At 35.9% G+C, this 15,309-nt stretch overlaps 1 protein-coding gene across 2 annotated transcripts in view; it reads right to left on the reverse strand.

Annotated features, from left to right (window-relative positions):
* Positions 1-629: 629 nt before the first annotated feature.
* LOC115414662 (uridine-cytidine kinase-like 1) overlaps positions 630-15,309 on the reverse strand; it is a 39,747-nt gene continuing 25,067 nt past the window's right edge. Inside the window, exons 8-15 of one of the 2 annotated variants that reach the window (XM_030127897.1) lie at positions 14,230-14,249; positions 11,788-11,886; positions 11,386-11,479; positions 11,101-11,163; positions 8,105-8,227; positions 7,537-7,644; positions 5,820-5,976; positions 630-4,911 (exon numbers count right to left, since the gene is read on the reverse strand). In XM_030127897.1, the coding sequence (XP_029983757.1) occupies positions 4,835-4,911; positions 5,820-5,976; positions 7,537-7,644; positions 8,105-8,227; positions 11,101-11,163; positions 11,386-11,479; positions 11,788-11,886; positions 14,230-14,249 (741 nt within the window). In that variant the 3' untranslated portion in view covers positions 630-4,834. The remainder of the gene's footprint in view (positions 4,912-5,819; positions 5,977-7,536; positions 7,645-8,104; positions 8,228-11,100; positions 11,164-11,385; positions 11,480-11,787; positions 11,887-14,229; positions 14,250-15,309) is intronic. The other variant, XM_030127898.1, reaches the window with a different exon arrangement.

The following is a 15,309-nucleotide window of genomic DNA, read 5'->3' on the forward strand; positions in this document are numbered from 1 at the left end:
GCTATGTTTTATATATAATTAACAGTGTTTCCAAAAACTAAATTTGTACTTGTTTTGTACGAATGAAGTATTATAAATGTCCCACACAAATATAGAAAATTAATTAGTAAACTTTTTTTTGCAAGTCTATATTTCTTTTACTTCATACTTTCTTTCTTTTTGATTTAATGCAAGTCCCATATCATTGTATCATGTTCATTTTGAATTACGTCCCCCCCCCCCCCCCTCCAAGTAACACAAAAACACTTCTTTACATCAACGATCAAGATCAAGTTACACATACAGTATATAAACCGTCTTATATAGTCATTTGAATGTTTTTACAGGCCATTTGGTGGGCAGATATATTTTTTCTTTACCAATGACAACTTAATCATTGTGACAGTTTTACATTTGTATAACAAACCTTCTCAAAATTACATATTTTTATAGAAAGAATAAAAAAATGAACATTTGTTATTTGGAGATTGTCTCATTCTGTAAGTAATGTAGTAATTTCCTATAGTACTTGAATATAGCACAGGAGCTGCAATGTACGTCACTTCCGCCGTAAACACAGCCCTATTGTCATGTCTTCTGGCCTCTAGCGGTCAATGAAATAATATATGAAAAACAGATTTACAGAGTCATTCAAGGGTTTTAAATTACGTTTATTCTGTACAGTTGATGACGTGGCACAAACAGAAAACGCTCTTTTTTCATTGAAGACTTGAATTCACAAAGAAATACCTTTAATAATGGCTGGAATCCATGAGGTGTAACTTTAACCATCATTCATCTAAATCCATTTTCTCCCAAGAGTACAACAGGTTAAAACAATCTGTCAGTTTTTATTCTTTGTCCAGTTTCTTGCAAGATGATGTAAATTTGTGTTTTAAAATCCTGTAAATTGTTATGATTTACAGCTTTTTCTGCAGCAGATGCAAAATAAAGCTTTTAAAGTTTAGCCAATCAGTTCCTACAGATGTCCAAACTTTCGATCACTTACAAAACCTGTGATTAAAAACAGTCAGGAAATTAATATAAATAATTTCCACTCTGTAGCTGTATACTGTTATAATAGAGAGGAAAAGACAGACTGTTATAACACTTAAAAAATAAACTTGAGCTGTTTCTTTATAATGGATTGATTTTAAAACTTCGAACAGTTAGTGTTTGGTAATCCCACAATTTGAGGCACCAAAAATTGTAAGAACTGTACTGAGTAGATAACAGTAGATCGTTTTCAGGTGATTTGTCCCGATTTTCAGTTCCTCACATTTCTGATGGGTCTGAAATCAGCTTTAGATTGTGTAGACAGCAAGAAAGCAGCAGGATTTTACTACAGGTTGGTGATTAATCGGAATTATTTTCTTGATTAATCAATTATTTTGCCAGAAAAATGCTGAAACGTGTTGATCAGTGTTTCTCAAAACCCCAAATGACGTCATCCAATGTCTGGTTTGGTACAAAAAGTAACAGATATTTAGTTTACAGTCAGAGACTTAATTTAGCAGCTGACGAATAATAAATTAATCTTCGTAACTAACACTGGTGAAAAGTGTGGTGATTTCTAAGCACCGAAAAGGAATGCAGCCATTATTCAAAGACATTTGTAAAGTGTGAAAAAGGCTTGTTGACAGTGGTGGAAGAAATACTCACATTTACTACTGAAAATACTCCACTACAAGTAAAAGTTCTGCATTAAAACCTCACTTAAGCAAAAATATGAGAATTATCACCAAAATGTACTTCAAGTGTGAAAGGTAAAAATGGTCTCAGTCAGTGTTACTATGTGGTTTTTGGGGTCATTTTACGGTTGTATTGGTGTGTTTGTGACGTTTTACTGCTTCACATGTTTAAGGCTGAGCTTTACAAACTGATAGTAGTTTAATCTAAAGCAAATGCATTGTATTTTTTTTAAATTATATGTATGTAGCTGTACTTTGAGAACCATGTGTCTCTAAAATGTCAACATTTCATGAGCTCAGGCCCATTTTCAGCTTTGTGACGATGCACTTTCCAGTGAATCCAAGAGGGTTTTACTGTTAATTAGTACTTGCTAAATTCCATCTCTGGTAAAATGTATTAAGTATAGTGGTTTCCTTTCCAATTTGTCTCTTTTTGCATTAGAATCATGCACTTTTACTACAAATTGTCCAGATTATCGCCACCTTCACTTCAAAATAGAAGCAACAGGAGTCAATTGTAAAGAACGAAAAGAAGTTCATGCTCAGAAACTGAAGGAAAACAGTCTCTTATTATTATTATATTCATTTCTGAGGTCAGAGATGCACATTTGGAAACACATGGTTTTCAGCGGACAGTAAAGGGATTAAAAACTGCAATAAGAAAAGTAATTAAAGCCGTCAGAGAAATGTAGTGGAGTAAAAAGTTCATACCTGGCCTCTGAGATGAAGTAGCGTAGAACTAAAAAAGCTGCAAAAAAGTAAAATAAAAGCCAAGTTCAAGCACCTCCAGTGCAGTACATGAGTAGAAGTACTTGGTCACATTCCACCACTGCCTGCTGATCAGATAAACCTGATAGACTGAGAACAAGATGGATTTGTTTGTGTGAAACCAACAAAAGATGAACTGCAAAACATATGTAATGTAGAATCCCTGCAACACCATAATAAATAAATAAAAACATAAAAAAGTGTCTGGAGCCGCAGCGAACGAAGTTACTGTAACATGAAAGCGCCCTCTGTGCGTCAGTTTCTGCATTACATACTTAATAGTGAGATTTGCATTTAAATGCATCATCTTCTGCCGATACAAGTGCAATACGTTTTTTTTTTTTTTTTTTTTTTTTTTTTTTTTTTTTAAGTGATTTGGTCTCGTGTTTATCGTTTACATTTGTCAAATTAGAAAGCGAAGATGCAAAAGCACCGGTCGAGTTAAAGGTTCCGAACATCAGTGGTTTATACATGATGTAAAGCATTTTGTAGATACTTCAGCGACCCAATAAAGCAGAGCCGAGTAATTTAAGCAGCGATGTAACAAGGATCTACAAATTCAGATGAAAATGTACTGGCACAGTAGCTTGTTGAATGAAAATATTTAGCGAAATATTCAAGAGGTAACAGAAGAAGAAGGGATGTAACTGATATTATTATTGATGACCGTTTCCCTCATCAAACTTGTGTCTTCTTGTTCAAGTATGGAGCTTTGTTGTCCCTTTTACTGAAAGATGCCTGAGATAAAACCATTTGACAGAAAAGACGGCAGAATGAAAATGTACAACACCATCCAATAAAAGCTTGAAAATACAGTATGAGAACACTACACTACACTGGTAATTAGACATAAAATCTCCCAAATCTGGAGAATTTCCATTCACTCGACAGTACTACACATCCACGATATAAAAGCTGAGGCATTTTGAGTCTTTGTGCAAACACGTGATTTGCTTATCGCTTATTTTTGAAAGATATCGACTTCTTGAAGAACATTAATTACTATTTAACCTTAAAGGGGCTGTATGTAGTATTTATACTTCAAAAACACCTCAGAGTATCAAAACATTATTAGAGTGTTTAAAATAAAGACATGTGACAGTATGTCAAAGATGTTACTGAAAGATGATGTTGTATTGCAGAGATTTATTTACAGCCACAGGCCGATGTGTCACTGAGAAATGTTTATGACCACTAGAGGGAGTAGTGAGTCAACCAATCTCCTATGGTAAACTAACAGCAGACGATATTTCATTCTAAGATTTTCTTTTTCACTGCAGCACTTTTGAATGAAAAGTGCTTTAGAAATGCAATTTATCTTTATTTATTTATTATTATTATTGTTACATTATTATGTGATATTATTACCTTTGCTAGGTATCTGTTTGTTGATCCACAGTTCAGACTAAACTATGAGTGTACTGACCTTTTTTCGGATGATTCCAAACATTTAGTTAATCTATTGACAAACTGTACAGAAAACTGAGGTGATTTATGGTTTTACTGTGGCCTTTTTCTGTCTAAAACAGAGCTATAATGTAAACTATCAGCTGAAGCAGCACATGAAGATTATAAGACACTGTAATGTTGATTGACTGAGCTTGTCTTCAAAGTAGGAAACTTGCTGATACCATAATACAGAAGTGTGTAAACAATGAGCTTAAAATTTACTTGTGGTTTTTCTGTTGGTGGTTTTTGTAGCTGTAGGACACGTTGTGGTTCACAGCCTCCCACTGCTGTAGATAGTTTGGAATATCAATACTACATAGAACCCCTTTAAGACTCAAACTGAGCTGAGCTCTAGTCAAGCATTTTCAGATAAACTCTGCAGCTGGAATTATTCAAGCATTGGTTATTTACAACATCTGGCTCGCGAAGATAAAGAAATACTGGAAGAGGAAAAGCTGGACTTCATGGCTCTTCCAGTAAACTGATTGGACATGAGTTTCAGCTTCACAGCCTGAGACTTTACAAGCTCCAGGCAACTACAGGAACATTATAATCAAGCATTTTCTCAGTAGGTAGCTTGGTTTCCTGCATATTTTGTCATTGCAGTGGAATATTTACTGGGTTTTTTTTGTTTGTTTTTTTTAAAGTAAGGTATAAAGGTAAAAGGTGTCAGGCACAATAATCATCAGGCAACATTGAGCTTTGACTCCTTGTTCTTTGCTGTAAACATGAATGAAAAAAATGGAAATAAGCACTAAAACTCGCCTGGATGGAAATCTGAACTAGACTCTTCACTGTCCATCAGGGTTCAACCCTAACAGTGAAGTCTCCACGTTGTGTCAGCATCACATCCTGACCTTAAATGGAGCCGAACACGAGGGTCTTATTCTGTTATTCTGACTAAGTGCTTTATAAACAACCCTCCTAACTGCTGATTGGTCCATGCTTCAGAAGTCCATCCCTTCGTCACTTTCACACCAGTCTGAAGGAGCGTCAGTGCCAAAGTAACGATCTCCAAAATTACCTTTGGAAGAGAAAAAGGACGAATGAGTAGAGTTAGAACATATTAGGTAAAGACTGAAAGGGGAGGGAGGAAGGAAAGATCTAAAGTTCAGCGGAAGAACTTTAGAAATTAACAGCATTTGCACAGTTTTCCAAGATGTCGGTTTAATGATTTTTAACGCCTTTAATTTCAACCAAAATGAGGCTGAGTGCCAAGGCAAAGCCGAGACCAGTGGAGAAATAAGACTGAAACCAATTACACAAATAACAGTGGCATTATAGAGGATCTGACAGGAGGGTGAGATGATTCCTGTAGCCATCAAGTTGCAGCATGTGGAAAAATAAACCAATAGAATAGAATAGGATTTTATTGTCACCATTACAGGAACAATGAAAATCAGTTTAGCAGCTCTGTTTGTTTTTTAGCAACAAACACTTGTGCAAAATGCAAAAAGACTTTAAAAATATCACACGAATTGTACCAAAAAATATTGACAATATAGAAAACTTCAAAGAAATACTAAAATACACAAAAAGCCAACTCTATAATATAGATGGAAGAAATATGTATGATATAATGGATATATACAGGTAATATAGGATACATACAAGGCAAAATTAAATCAACAATTAGCCAAACATTGTAAAGCTGGAAGGAATATTTGAAAGGTTTTCCTCAAACCACGGTAACAACTTTGTGAAATAAATCTGAAAATGCATTAGAAATTTATTGAGATCCCTACACCTCTCAAGAAACACATCCTCAACCTTCAAAAAGAGAGACTGGTTCAACAACAGGACAAGTACTCTATCGTGATATATTCTATTATCATGACATTAAATTAGTGATAGAAGAGTTCAGCCTGCCAAAATGAGACAATACTGTGACTTTGGTTCATATTAAGCTGAATAATAAATAAATGTCCTCACCGATGCCTGGTATGATGTGAAACTGGTCGTTGACCTCTTTGTCCACAGCCGTGGTGATGATGCGGACTTTAGGGAAGGCATAAGCCACTGAGTGGACGCCCATCTCTGCCATGAGCAGCGACAGCAGGAAGATCTTATCCTCTGCAACATCATGGTCCTGCACAAACAAACAAACAAAAAAAAAAAAAAGATGAAGAGACAAATAAAAACCAGGAGTCAATTACAGGCCAGGTCTCTGATAAAAGCCGGGGCTGAAGTCAACAAGAACAAATAGAAGGCGGTTCACAATTACAGACCAGGTAAGAAATGGCACGTGCCTGTCAGTGTGTTTACTTCAGCAACTTTAATTCAATACATTCAATATAATCCAGCTGTTTTCAACATGTTGTTGTTCAAGATAACATCAATGACCATAAGTGTTATATGATCTCAGTCACTGCAGGTGTGTCTTATTTGTTCAGTAAAACAATCATTTGTAGACATAAAAAGCTCTTTTAAGAATGGCTTCTATCCAGGACTTCTATTTTGAAATGGTTACAGAGGTGTTGCAGATGCAGAAAAGAACATTGCAGTATGTTGAACACCACAAACATGAGCAGATCAAAATGAGGAATTCAACCATTTCTTTTTAATAAACAGGAAATTAGAAATGAAGCCTGATCCTAATGCAGACCTCTTTCTAATCAAGGCATGGCACATCCTGCAGCTCAGTGAAATAAAGGCCTGGGCCACTAGTTGAGGAAATACGGTATAAGAATGTATGTGGGAGTGTTTTGATTAATGCAGTGATGGTTGAGGATCGTGTATTGGTAACATTAACCCATAAAGACCCAAACAGCCACCGACGACCACAGTCATCTACTGATCTTAAATGTTTAATCCACTAATCCTATCAATCCATGTAAATAATTGATGTAAAATACAGTTTGCCATCTTTTCATGGTCATCAGATATGACCCATTTGGACGTTCAGACGCTCCATAGTGAATGTGGAAACACCGTCATCTTCTACAACACTTTTATTAGTCTTTGGTACATTTATTTGTGTATTTGGACCCTAACAGTTCAAAAGGGTTGAATTTGAACCCTTTAGGTGCTGCAAAGCTATCTTTATATTCATTCTGGCAAAAATCGGGTGGATTTCTACAACCTGTTTCAATTTTTTCTTAATTTGTTACATTTTATAACTAGTTACGTCATGACATTTGCACATATAAGGTCGAGACTTTCGACGAACATTTCTCCGAGTACGCCATAATTGTTTGTCAGCAGCAGCGGTTGTAGTCCATACTGAAAATATGTCCAAACTTTGAGCCGATTACCTAAAATGTTCAGTTGTTGGTTGTATTAAAGAACACAAATGGTTGAATGGGACAGAGCAACACAGCCAACAACCTGGAGGGGGTGGGGTGTGAAGTGGCTCATTTGCATTTAAAGGGCCAGCGCTCAAAACGACCTTTCTGATGTCATTACTCAGAAATAGGGTTGAAGATGGACCTGTGGAGTTGAATTAATGAAGAATTCAGACCCAAGCATAGCATTTACAGTTTATGTAGACCACAGGGAAATGTTTGAAAATGCGTAATTCAGGTTAAAAAAGCAAAACATGAGTCCTTTAAGGTTAAATATAGAGAAATATTAATTTGGGAACTGACACAAAAGTAGCCCTGGGTCTCTATGGGTTAATACTGGTCTTTGTACAGTGTTGTAGATTTACCAGCAGCACTCGGACAGCCATGAGAGCAGCAGCTCCGGTGGATACGGTGCTGTCCATCAGGATGACATAGTCCTCACTGATGTCTTTGGGCAGACGAAGGTAGTGAAGCTGAGAGAGAAAAAGAAAATAAGACTGGGAAAGAGCAACTGTGTAGATGACGTTCAGTTTTATTTTGTGCATCCACGAAGAGAAACAAAGCGAGACTGTGGAGAAAAATATTGACATTCAAACTTGATGACAACATTCGTGAATAGAGCAAGGATCAAGAAAACATACTGAGAGCCAGAAAAAGAAACTCCAAACAAAAAGCGATTGAGCAGAGTATTCAAATATTCAGAGTGCTGAATTATCACTTTCTTTCTCGTTCTGGAAAACATCGAGCTTTGATGCATTACTGAACATTTCATGCTTCGCTTCTCAGCCACAATCCCACTTTCATTTGAAACGCTTGGACAACATTTCAGAGGGGAGTTATGCAAAGCGACTACAACTAATGAAACACTTTATTTTATTTTACATTTTTATTTGGGTGTCGACATGTTTCTCTTCCACTCCGCTGCTCACGTACCTCTGGTTCTCCTGTATCGTGGTTGGTCTGGATGAGGATCTTTCCCAGCCTGATGTCTTTACAAACAGCCATCAGAGCCTGTTCCATGGTCTCCCCAGCTCTAAGGATGGACACACCGGTAATCTGCACAGAAGTAGTCATTTATAGCTCTGGGTTAAATGTATCTGCAAGAATGAAAGGGCAACGTGAGGATGTCTGAAGTCCAAATACAATATATAAACAGGTGTTGAGAGCATAAAATCTACCAGTACATCAAACATTCTCATAGTTGACAAGATAATCAACTGCAAGTCTTTATGTTACACCTGAAACAATAAAGAAAGCAAAGCATCGCCCTTTTTTACGTCACTGTTCCATTTCCCTCAGACATATTTGACATAGTATTAAACAAGCTTTTACTCAATGTGTACTGTGGATTAGTTCCAATACTGAGCTTCTTGGAAAGTGGAGTGGGTTAAGTGGGTGAGGTCATTTTTACTTTTGGGGAGAGTTCAGCTTCTTTCATTTGAGTTTGTGTTTGGATTTCTGTAAAGCAGCCGTTTACTATGTTAATTTAAAAAGGGGAATTCATGTTGTGATCATTCCTGTTGAAACAAATGTATACCCAGCCATCTGACTTGAGTAAATAACCAATTTCTGTTTTTGTTGTCCTTTTTTTCCTGTGTTTTTACATTTCTTTTCTATATATTATGTACATAGTCTTGATATACATGTTCTTTAGTGTTTTTGTATTTATGTACAATATTCTTGAGTGTTTTTATATATTTTTTATCTACCTGAGAACTACCTGTTAGCAAAATTTGTGCACACAGTGACAATAAACATTCTTGAATCTTGAATGTTTAAGCCGAATATCATTTACAGCTGTTTATCTAGCCAGTTATTTACAGATTTTTCTGTCTATGTTGCTGTGATATTGAATAAATAAATCAACAATATTCTCCTCTTTGACCTTGTATCTAACTGTAACCACTGCAGAAGCTCCAAGTCAACAAAATCAGCATTTATTTCTTATCATTTTTATCAAACAATTGTATTTTTTTTTTGTACAATCTGATGGTCATTGTCACAGATTTCCTTTGCCAGCTTCCTATCAAGTAAACTTCAGCTCAAGTGTCTATATTTGCTCATCTCACTGCGTAGGAACCAGACCTGTCACCTTCATAATCTGGTTTTTGGCTCCTTGTATGAGTCTGCATTTGGTATTTGTGTCACTGTTGTTTTTTGTTTCATTTCATACAGCAGCTGAAACCTCTGCTGTGCTTTCAGCTTAAGGAAGGCCAGTAAATGTAGCATGCATGGATGCTACTGCACTAATTAATGAAAACAAGAGCTTTATTTGATTAAGAATGAGACAAAGTTATCACCACACTCGTAACTTAATGAGGTCCTTTTGACTGAAGATTTTAGGGGTAATGACAACTTTGCATTTTTGCCTTTGTTTGAAACATGTTCTATTACATCAGAGGAATAGGATTTGTAGATCAGGCCAGGCATATCCACATCTATCTGTAAACTTCATTAACACTGGGCTAAGCTTTACTTAGGTTGGTATCCTCCATTCCACCACTGTTGATCAGGAAATAGAGCTAAAAAGTTGTCTGTGTTAGGCTAGTTTTTGAGAGGTTGAGTGCATTGGCAAAATAGTGTGAGGAGCGAATGAGTCTAAATACACACACACATACATACACACACACACACACATATACATATATATATATATATATATATATATATATATATATATATATATATATATATATACATACATACATACATACATACATATACATACACATATACACACATATATATACATATATATACATACATATACATACATATATATATATATATATATACATATATATATATATACATACACATATACATATATATATATACATACATACACATATACATATATATATACATATATATATATATATACATACACATATACATATATACATACATATATATATATATACATACACATATACACATATACATATATACATATATATATATATATATATATATATATATATATATATACACACATACAGGGTGGGGAAGCAAAATTTACAATATTTTGAGGCAGGGATTGAAAGACAGTGTATGACCAATTAGTTTATTGAAAGTCATGAGAATTTATTTGCCACAAGAAAATTTACATAATAGAAAATGTTTTTATTCTATGTGTCCTCCTTCTTTCTCAATAACTGCCTTCACACGCTTCCTGAAACTTGCGCAAGTGTTCCTCAAATATTCGGGTGACAACTTCTCCCATTCTTCTTTAATAGTATCTTCCAGACTTTCTCGTAATAGTTTTGCTCATAGTCATTCTCTTCTTTACATTATAAACAGTCTTTATGGACACTCCAACTATTTTTGAAATCTCCTTTGGTGTGACGAGTGCATTCAGCAAATCACACACTCTTTGACGTTTGCTTTCCTGATTACTCATATGGGCAAAAGTTTCTGAAAAGGTATGGATAATAGTGTTAGGTATGATTATGACATCAATATATGTTTGGTTTCAAAACAACTGACGTAGTGCCTGCTGAGAAAAAACAACTAAATGTTCATTGTAAATTTTGCTTCCCCACCCTGTGTGTGTGTGTGTGTGTGTGTGTGTGTGTGTGTGTGTGTGTGTGTGTATATATATATATATATATATATATATATATATATATATATATATATATTAAAAAAACAGACATTTGCCTGTATCAAAAGTTACTGAAGTTTTGAGGTTACTGTTCTCTTTTATAGTGTGGGGGACTTCCAGAGAGCCAGACCAGCCAAAAAATGTCTCCAAACAGTGTGTTAAGACAGTCTATAAAAAAGAAAAGTGCTGATCCTGTTATTTGATTATCACACTTGGCAATTTTGCAGTTTTGATAGTATTGTTCAGCTCTTTTTGCTGCTCAGAATGGATTTGTGTTAATGAACGGAGATTGCAGTGAATAGAAGCATAAAATCAGACTTACTCTTTTCCCACTCAACCTTTTACCCTCGTAGATGCTGCCCTGAGGAGTCTCCACCGACACCGACTGGATTTAGGAAAAGACAGACATACGATTTAAAGAAAAAACTAACTACAACACACTATGGCTGATCATTCACTGTTGAATGATTAGAAGTGAATCCAAATGATGAAGGTTACATGTGAGAAACACCAACATAAATCACAGACAGCAGAGAAAGGACACTGTTCTCCAACGAACGGTAGCAGGTAGCAGTTAATAATCGGCACACTTAACACAAAAACTCACCTTGAGAGGCAGGAAGGAGAGGGCATGTTCAATCAGAAGCCTCATTAATCTCTTGGAGTAGAAGATAAACTCATCTCGGTTAGTCTCCTTGTTCCTACACATAAGGGCACGGAAAGGTCAGGAGCAAAGAGGATGAAAAAGATTGTGAGGCTGCAACACGTGTCTGAGTATTTCCATCTGAACAGCTTGATATGTGAAGAACAGTTCTGCACCTTTTTGCAGACTATCAAGTTTTGAGATGTACACCATGCTTAAAAAAAGCTCTAAAGCTCACTACTCAACATCCTAATGTCTTTTCTGTACAAAACGATCTATATAACCAGCTTTAAGTGAGGTTGTCTTCCAGAGCTACACAATAACAGGTGGCTAAGGAGGTGTGTGTGTGTGTGTGTTTATTCTGACCTGATGATTGTGTGCATGCCAAGAACCTGTGGCGTGCTCTCCATGACGCTGAGGGTTTTGGGTAATGGCTGCCCCTGGTGAGCTGAGGCCAGAGCCGATCTGTAAGAAAAAAAAAATTAACACATAAGCAGTGACTGACATGCTGACGGTAAATGTCAAAGTAACAAATATGGCATGAGCTCAAACCCCCCTGGTCAATTCATTAAAGTATAAAATAAGACTGCTATTAATATATTGATCAAATATTTTGAAGGAGAGATCCAGACACAGCTGAAACTAAAAATAATGAATTGATTTTTTAAGGAAAGACACAGCTGATTGTAGATATTATTTAAATGCACTTAACACAAACAAAATGCACCAACAATGTGAATTTTTAATCCATTTAGGGCTGTGCAATATGACGATATATCACATAATGATAAAACAAAAATCATCTAATCATCGTATTACGCACTATTGTTTATTTTGTCACCTCCTCTACAGCAATATTTTAATCACTTGGGTGAAACTTTGTGTTCTTCTGCAGACTATGTCAAAGAAACGCACAAGAATTCCAGTGTGCCTGTGTAAATGGTAATAAACTGTATTCCTTTCTACACAAATGGTAGCAGGATATTTTCAGAAAAGGCAACAGAAGTAAACAGGAGGAAGAAAGAGAACGACACAGAATGACCAGCTAAGATAAAATGAGAAGCTCAGACCTGAAGGAGGGTCTGGCATAGACAGAACGTACATATTACACTGCAGACCCCTCCTCACTGCTCTGGTTCACTGCTATAATTCGAGGAGTTCTTCTCTGGTACATGTTAGGCCTATATTTATTCCTTCACAAGAGTTGAGCAATATATGTAATTAACTCCATGACTTTAGTTGTTCCTTTTCTTAAATTAATGTGAAAAATGAAATGGAATCACAAAATTGAGATTTTTCTCCCCTTAAAAGATAATTCCTGGGAAACAAAAAATTAAGACGCAACAAATGCACTTGTAGCAATATTATGATTGTGTATATATAACAATATACAGTTTTATACACATTATCAAAATGTCTCTTTTTGATCATATTACCTCAACCTATCCATATCTGTAACTATAGTTGATAAGTGTTTCTATTCTAAATATTAATAGTTTCAAATTTTTACTTGAAAATTGGCACAATGTTCCAACTACAAGAAAAATAATCAACCAAGGCTTAAGTCACAAGTTTTAGGACTTGAGACTCACGTTGACAAAAGTGTTACCTTCGCTTAAAGCTAGTATTCACTCGGCGTCAGTATTTAGTGACAAAGCTATTGTAATAGTTACAAGATATTTCATGATTTGATGTAATCATAAAGACATCAGTGGATGAAGAAGTAGACGTATTAGTATTATTCCTTCAGAAAAAGTATGGAAACACAATGTGAAAGTAAAAGTACTGTATTACAAACAAAATTTCATTAAAAAGTAGGCTGTACCCTAAGTACGATCAACCAAAGTAGGTAAAGTCTCAAAAGTAACAAGTATTTATTGTGCAGCAAAATGCTCCCACTGCAAAAATACATAATTACATTCCACTGTCAATAATGTAAATGTATCAGGTTACGATTCATCTCATTTATTTTAACTTTGAGTTAAACAATGATGTCTGTTTTCAGTTTGGAACCGTTTAGGCCTAAATGTCTATATTTTACTTTCAGAGTAAAACTTGCTGTTATTGTTCAGTTTGGCTTGTAATCATCGGTTAAACATTTCATGGTAGATCATCAGAGGTTAATATAAGATGACTCTTCACTTGCTTGACCTCAACAATGACTGCTGTCTTACTTGAAGAAATTTACTTAAGTTGCTTTATTTCACCACAGAAACTTGGGACTTGTTAGGACATGTTGCTTGTACATGTGTGACTTACTACCACTTCAGTACATTTTCTTAATAATCCAAATAATGATGAGAAACAGGTGTAATTTACAAGAAAGGCCTGCATTAGGGGATGAGACCCTGGTCATATCACACAGCCCTGAATCTGTGAAATAATCAACCTGATCAGTTGGACGTGTGCACAAAGCCACCCTCATCCAGCAACAAACAATCTGCCTTTGGATTCAGCAGTTCTAAGGTTTACACAACATAAACAAGCTCATCTATTGAACACATGCAATTAATTTAAAGAGTGATGGAACAAGCAGAACATTTGCTGCATGCCGTGTCTGAATCCTAAAGGAAGTACAACATTGATGAGGAGGCGGGTTAATGACAACAGAACAACAGCACTCTTCTGCCAAAATAACCTCTGTCGTCACTCTAAGGAACATCGCTCATTAAAGCCACCAACAAGCACACCGACTTAGGCAGGGTCAAATGCACAGCAGGATTTATCTGGTTAAGACGGGCAGGAGGTGCATTTAAAGGTTGCTTTCATTGACTACAACACTGAGAAGATGCACAAGTGGAGGCTCACATATCCCAGCGGAGCTTCCTCTGAAGGAGGTGACACAAAGTCACGACGACAGACAGCGAGATAGAGTGGTAAAAACACAGGGAAGGAGGAGATAAAAAAAATATACACAAGGGATAAAATGTAAACAAGAAAGGAAGAGACACAGATATTAGAGCAGATAAACAGGTCCACCACATCACCGCTCTGCAACACTGAGCCAACACTCTCCATTTCTGGACTAAAGCTCAATTCCATTTGTTTTACAAGTGGGTTCATTTCAGGTGAGTGTGTTTCTTCTCACACCAAGCTGAAAACACAGTTTAGTCAAAGTCCACTGAATGTAAAGCTCAGAAACTCCTCTTTAACTTCAGAGACTGGAGCCTTCACCCAGAACCTGCTATGACTTAGAGCAGTGGTTCTCAAACCTTTTCTGCCGGGCCCCGTTTGAAGGAAAAAAAAAAGTCTGCCCCCCTCGATCCCAAACACAATTTTGACAGAGGTTCGAGTATATGTTTTACTGAAAGAAACATCAATATTATAACCATTGTTTTTGCTTTGAATAACTAGTGCAAATTAAAAACAACTTATATTTTTGCTTTAACAATAGTAATAAACACAACAGGACTGCTCCCTAAAACAATATTTCTCCAAATAAAAAATATGAAATTAGCAATTATCTCATTATAACTATAATTAAGTTTTTATTTTTATTGGACAACAGATTTATGGTGACAAAAATGAATATTTTAGCAGTATCAGTAGGTGCAATGAGCCCTTTTACATTGCATATATTCATTAAACAATGAAGTACAAACTGTCAAAACTGTACAAAAACAGAAATGAACATTTTTCTTTTCCTCCAGTAAAACACTTGTCCACTGTTCAAACCTAATGCTCTTTGTCTAATCAATCACAGATCACTACGACAGTAGATGTGTTTAAGTTCGGGGTGCTCCGATGCCAAAATGTTACAACTTGAGCTATGTCGTGGCCCTCTGGCAAGGCTAAGCGCCCACCCTAAGGGGCCCGCCCCACAGTTTGAGAAACACTGAATTAGAGGTTTGTTTGCTGCATTTTTCCATGTTTTATAAATGACAAAAA

The sequence above is a fragment of the Sphaeramia orbicularis genome, chromosome 24 (assembly GCF_902148855.1).
Source record: "Sphaeramia orbicularis chromosome 24, fSphaOr1.1, whole genome shotgun sequence".
Taxonomy (NCBI): Eukaryota; Metazoa; Chordata; class Actinopteri; order Kurtiformes; family Apogonidae; genus Sphaeramia; species Sphaeramia orbicularis.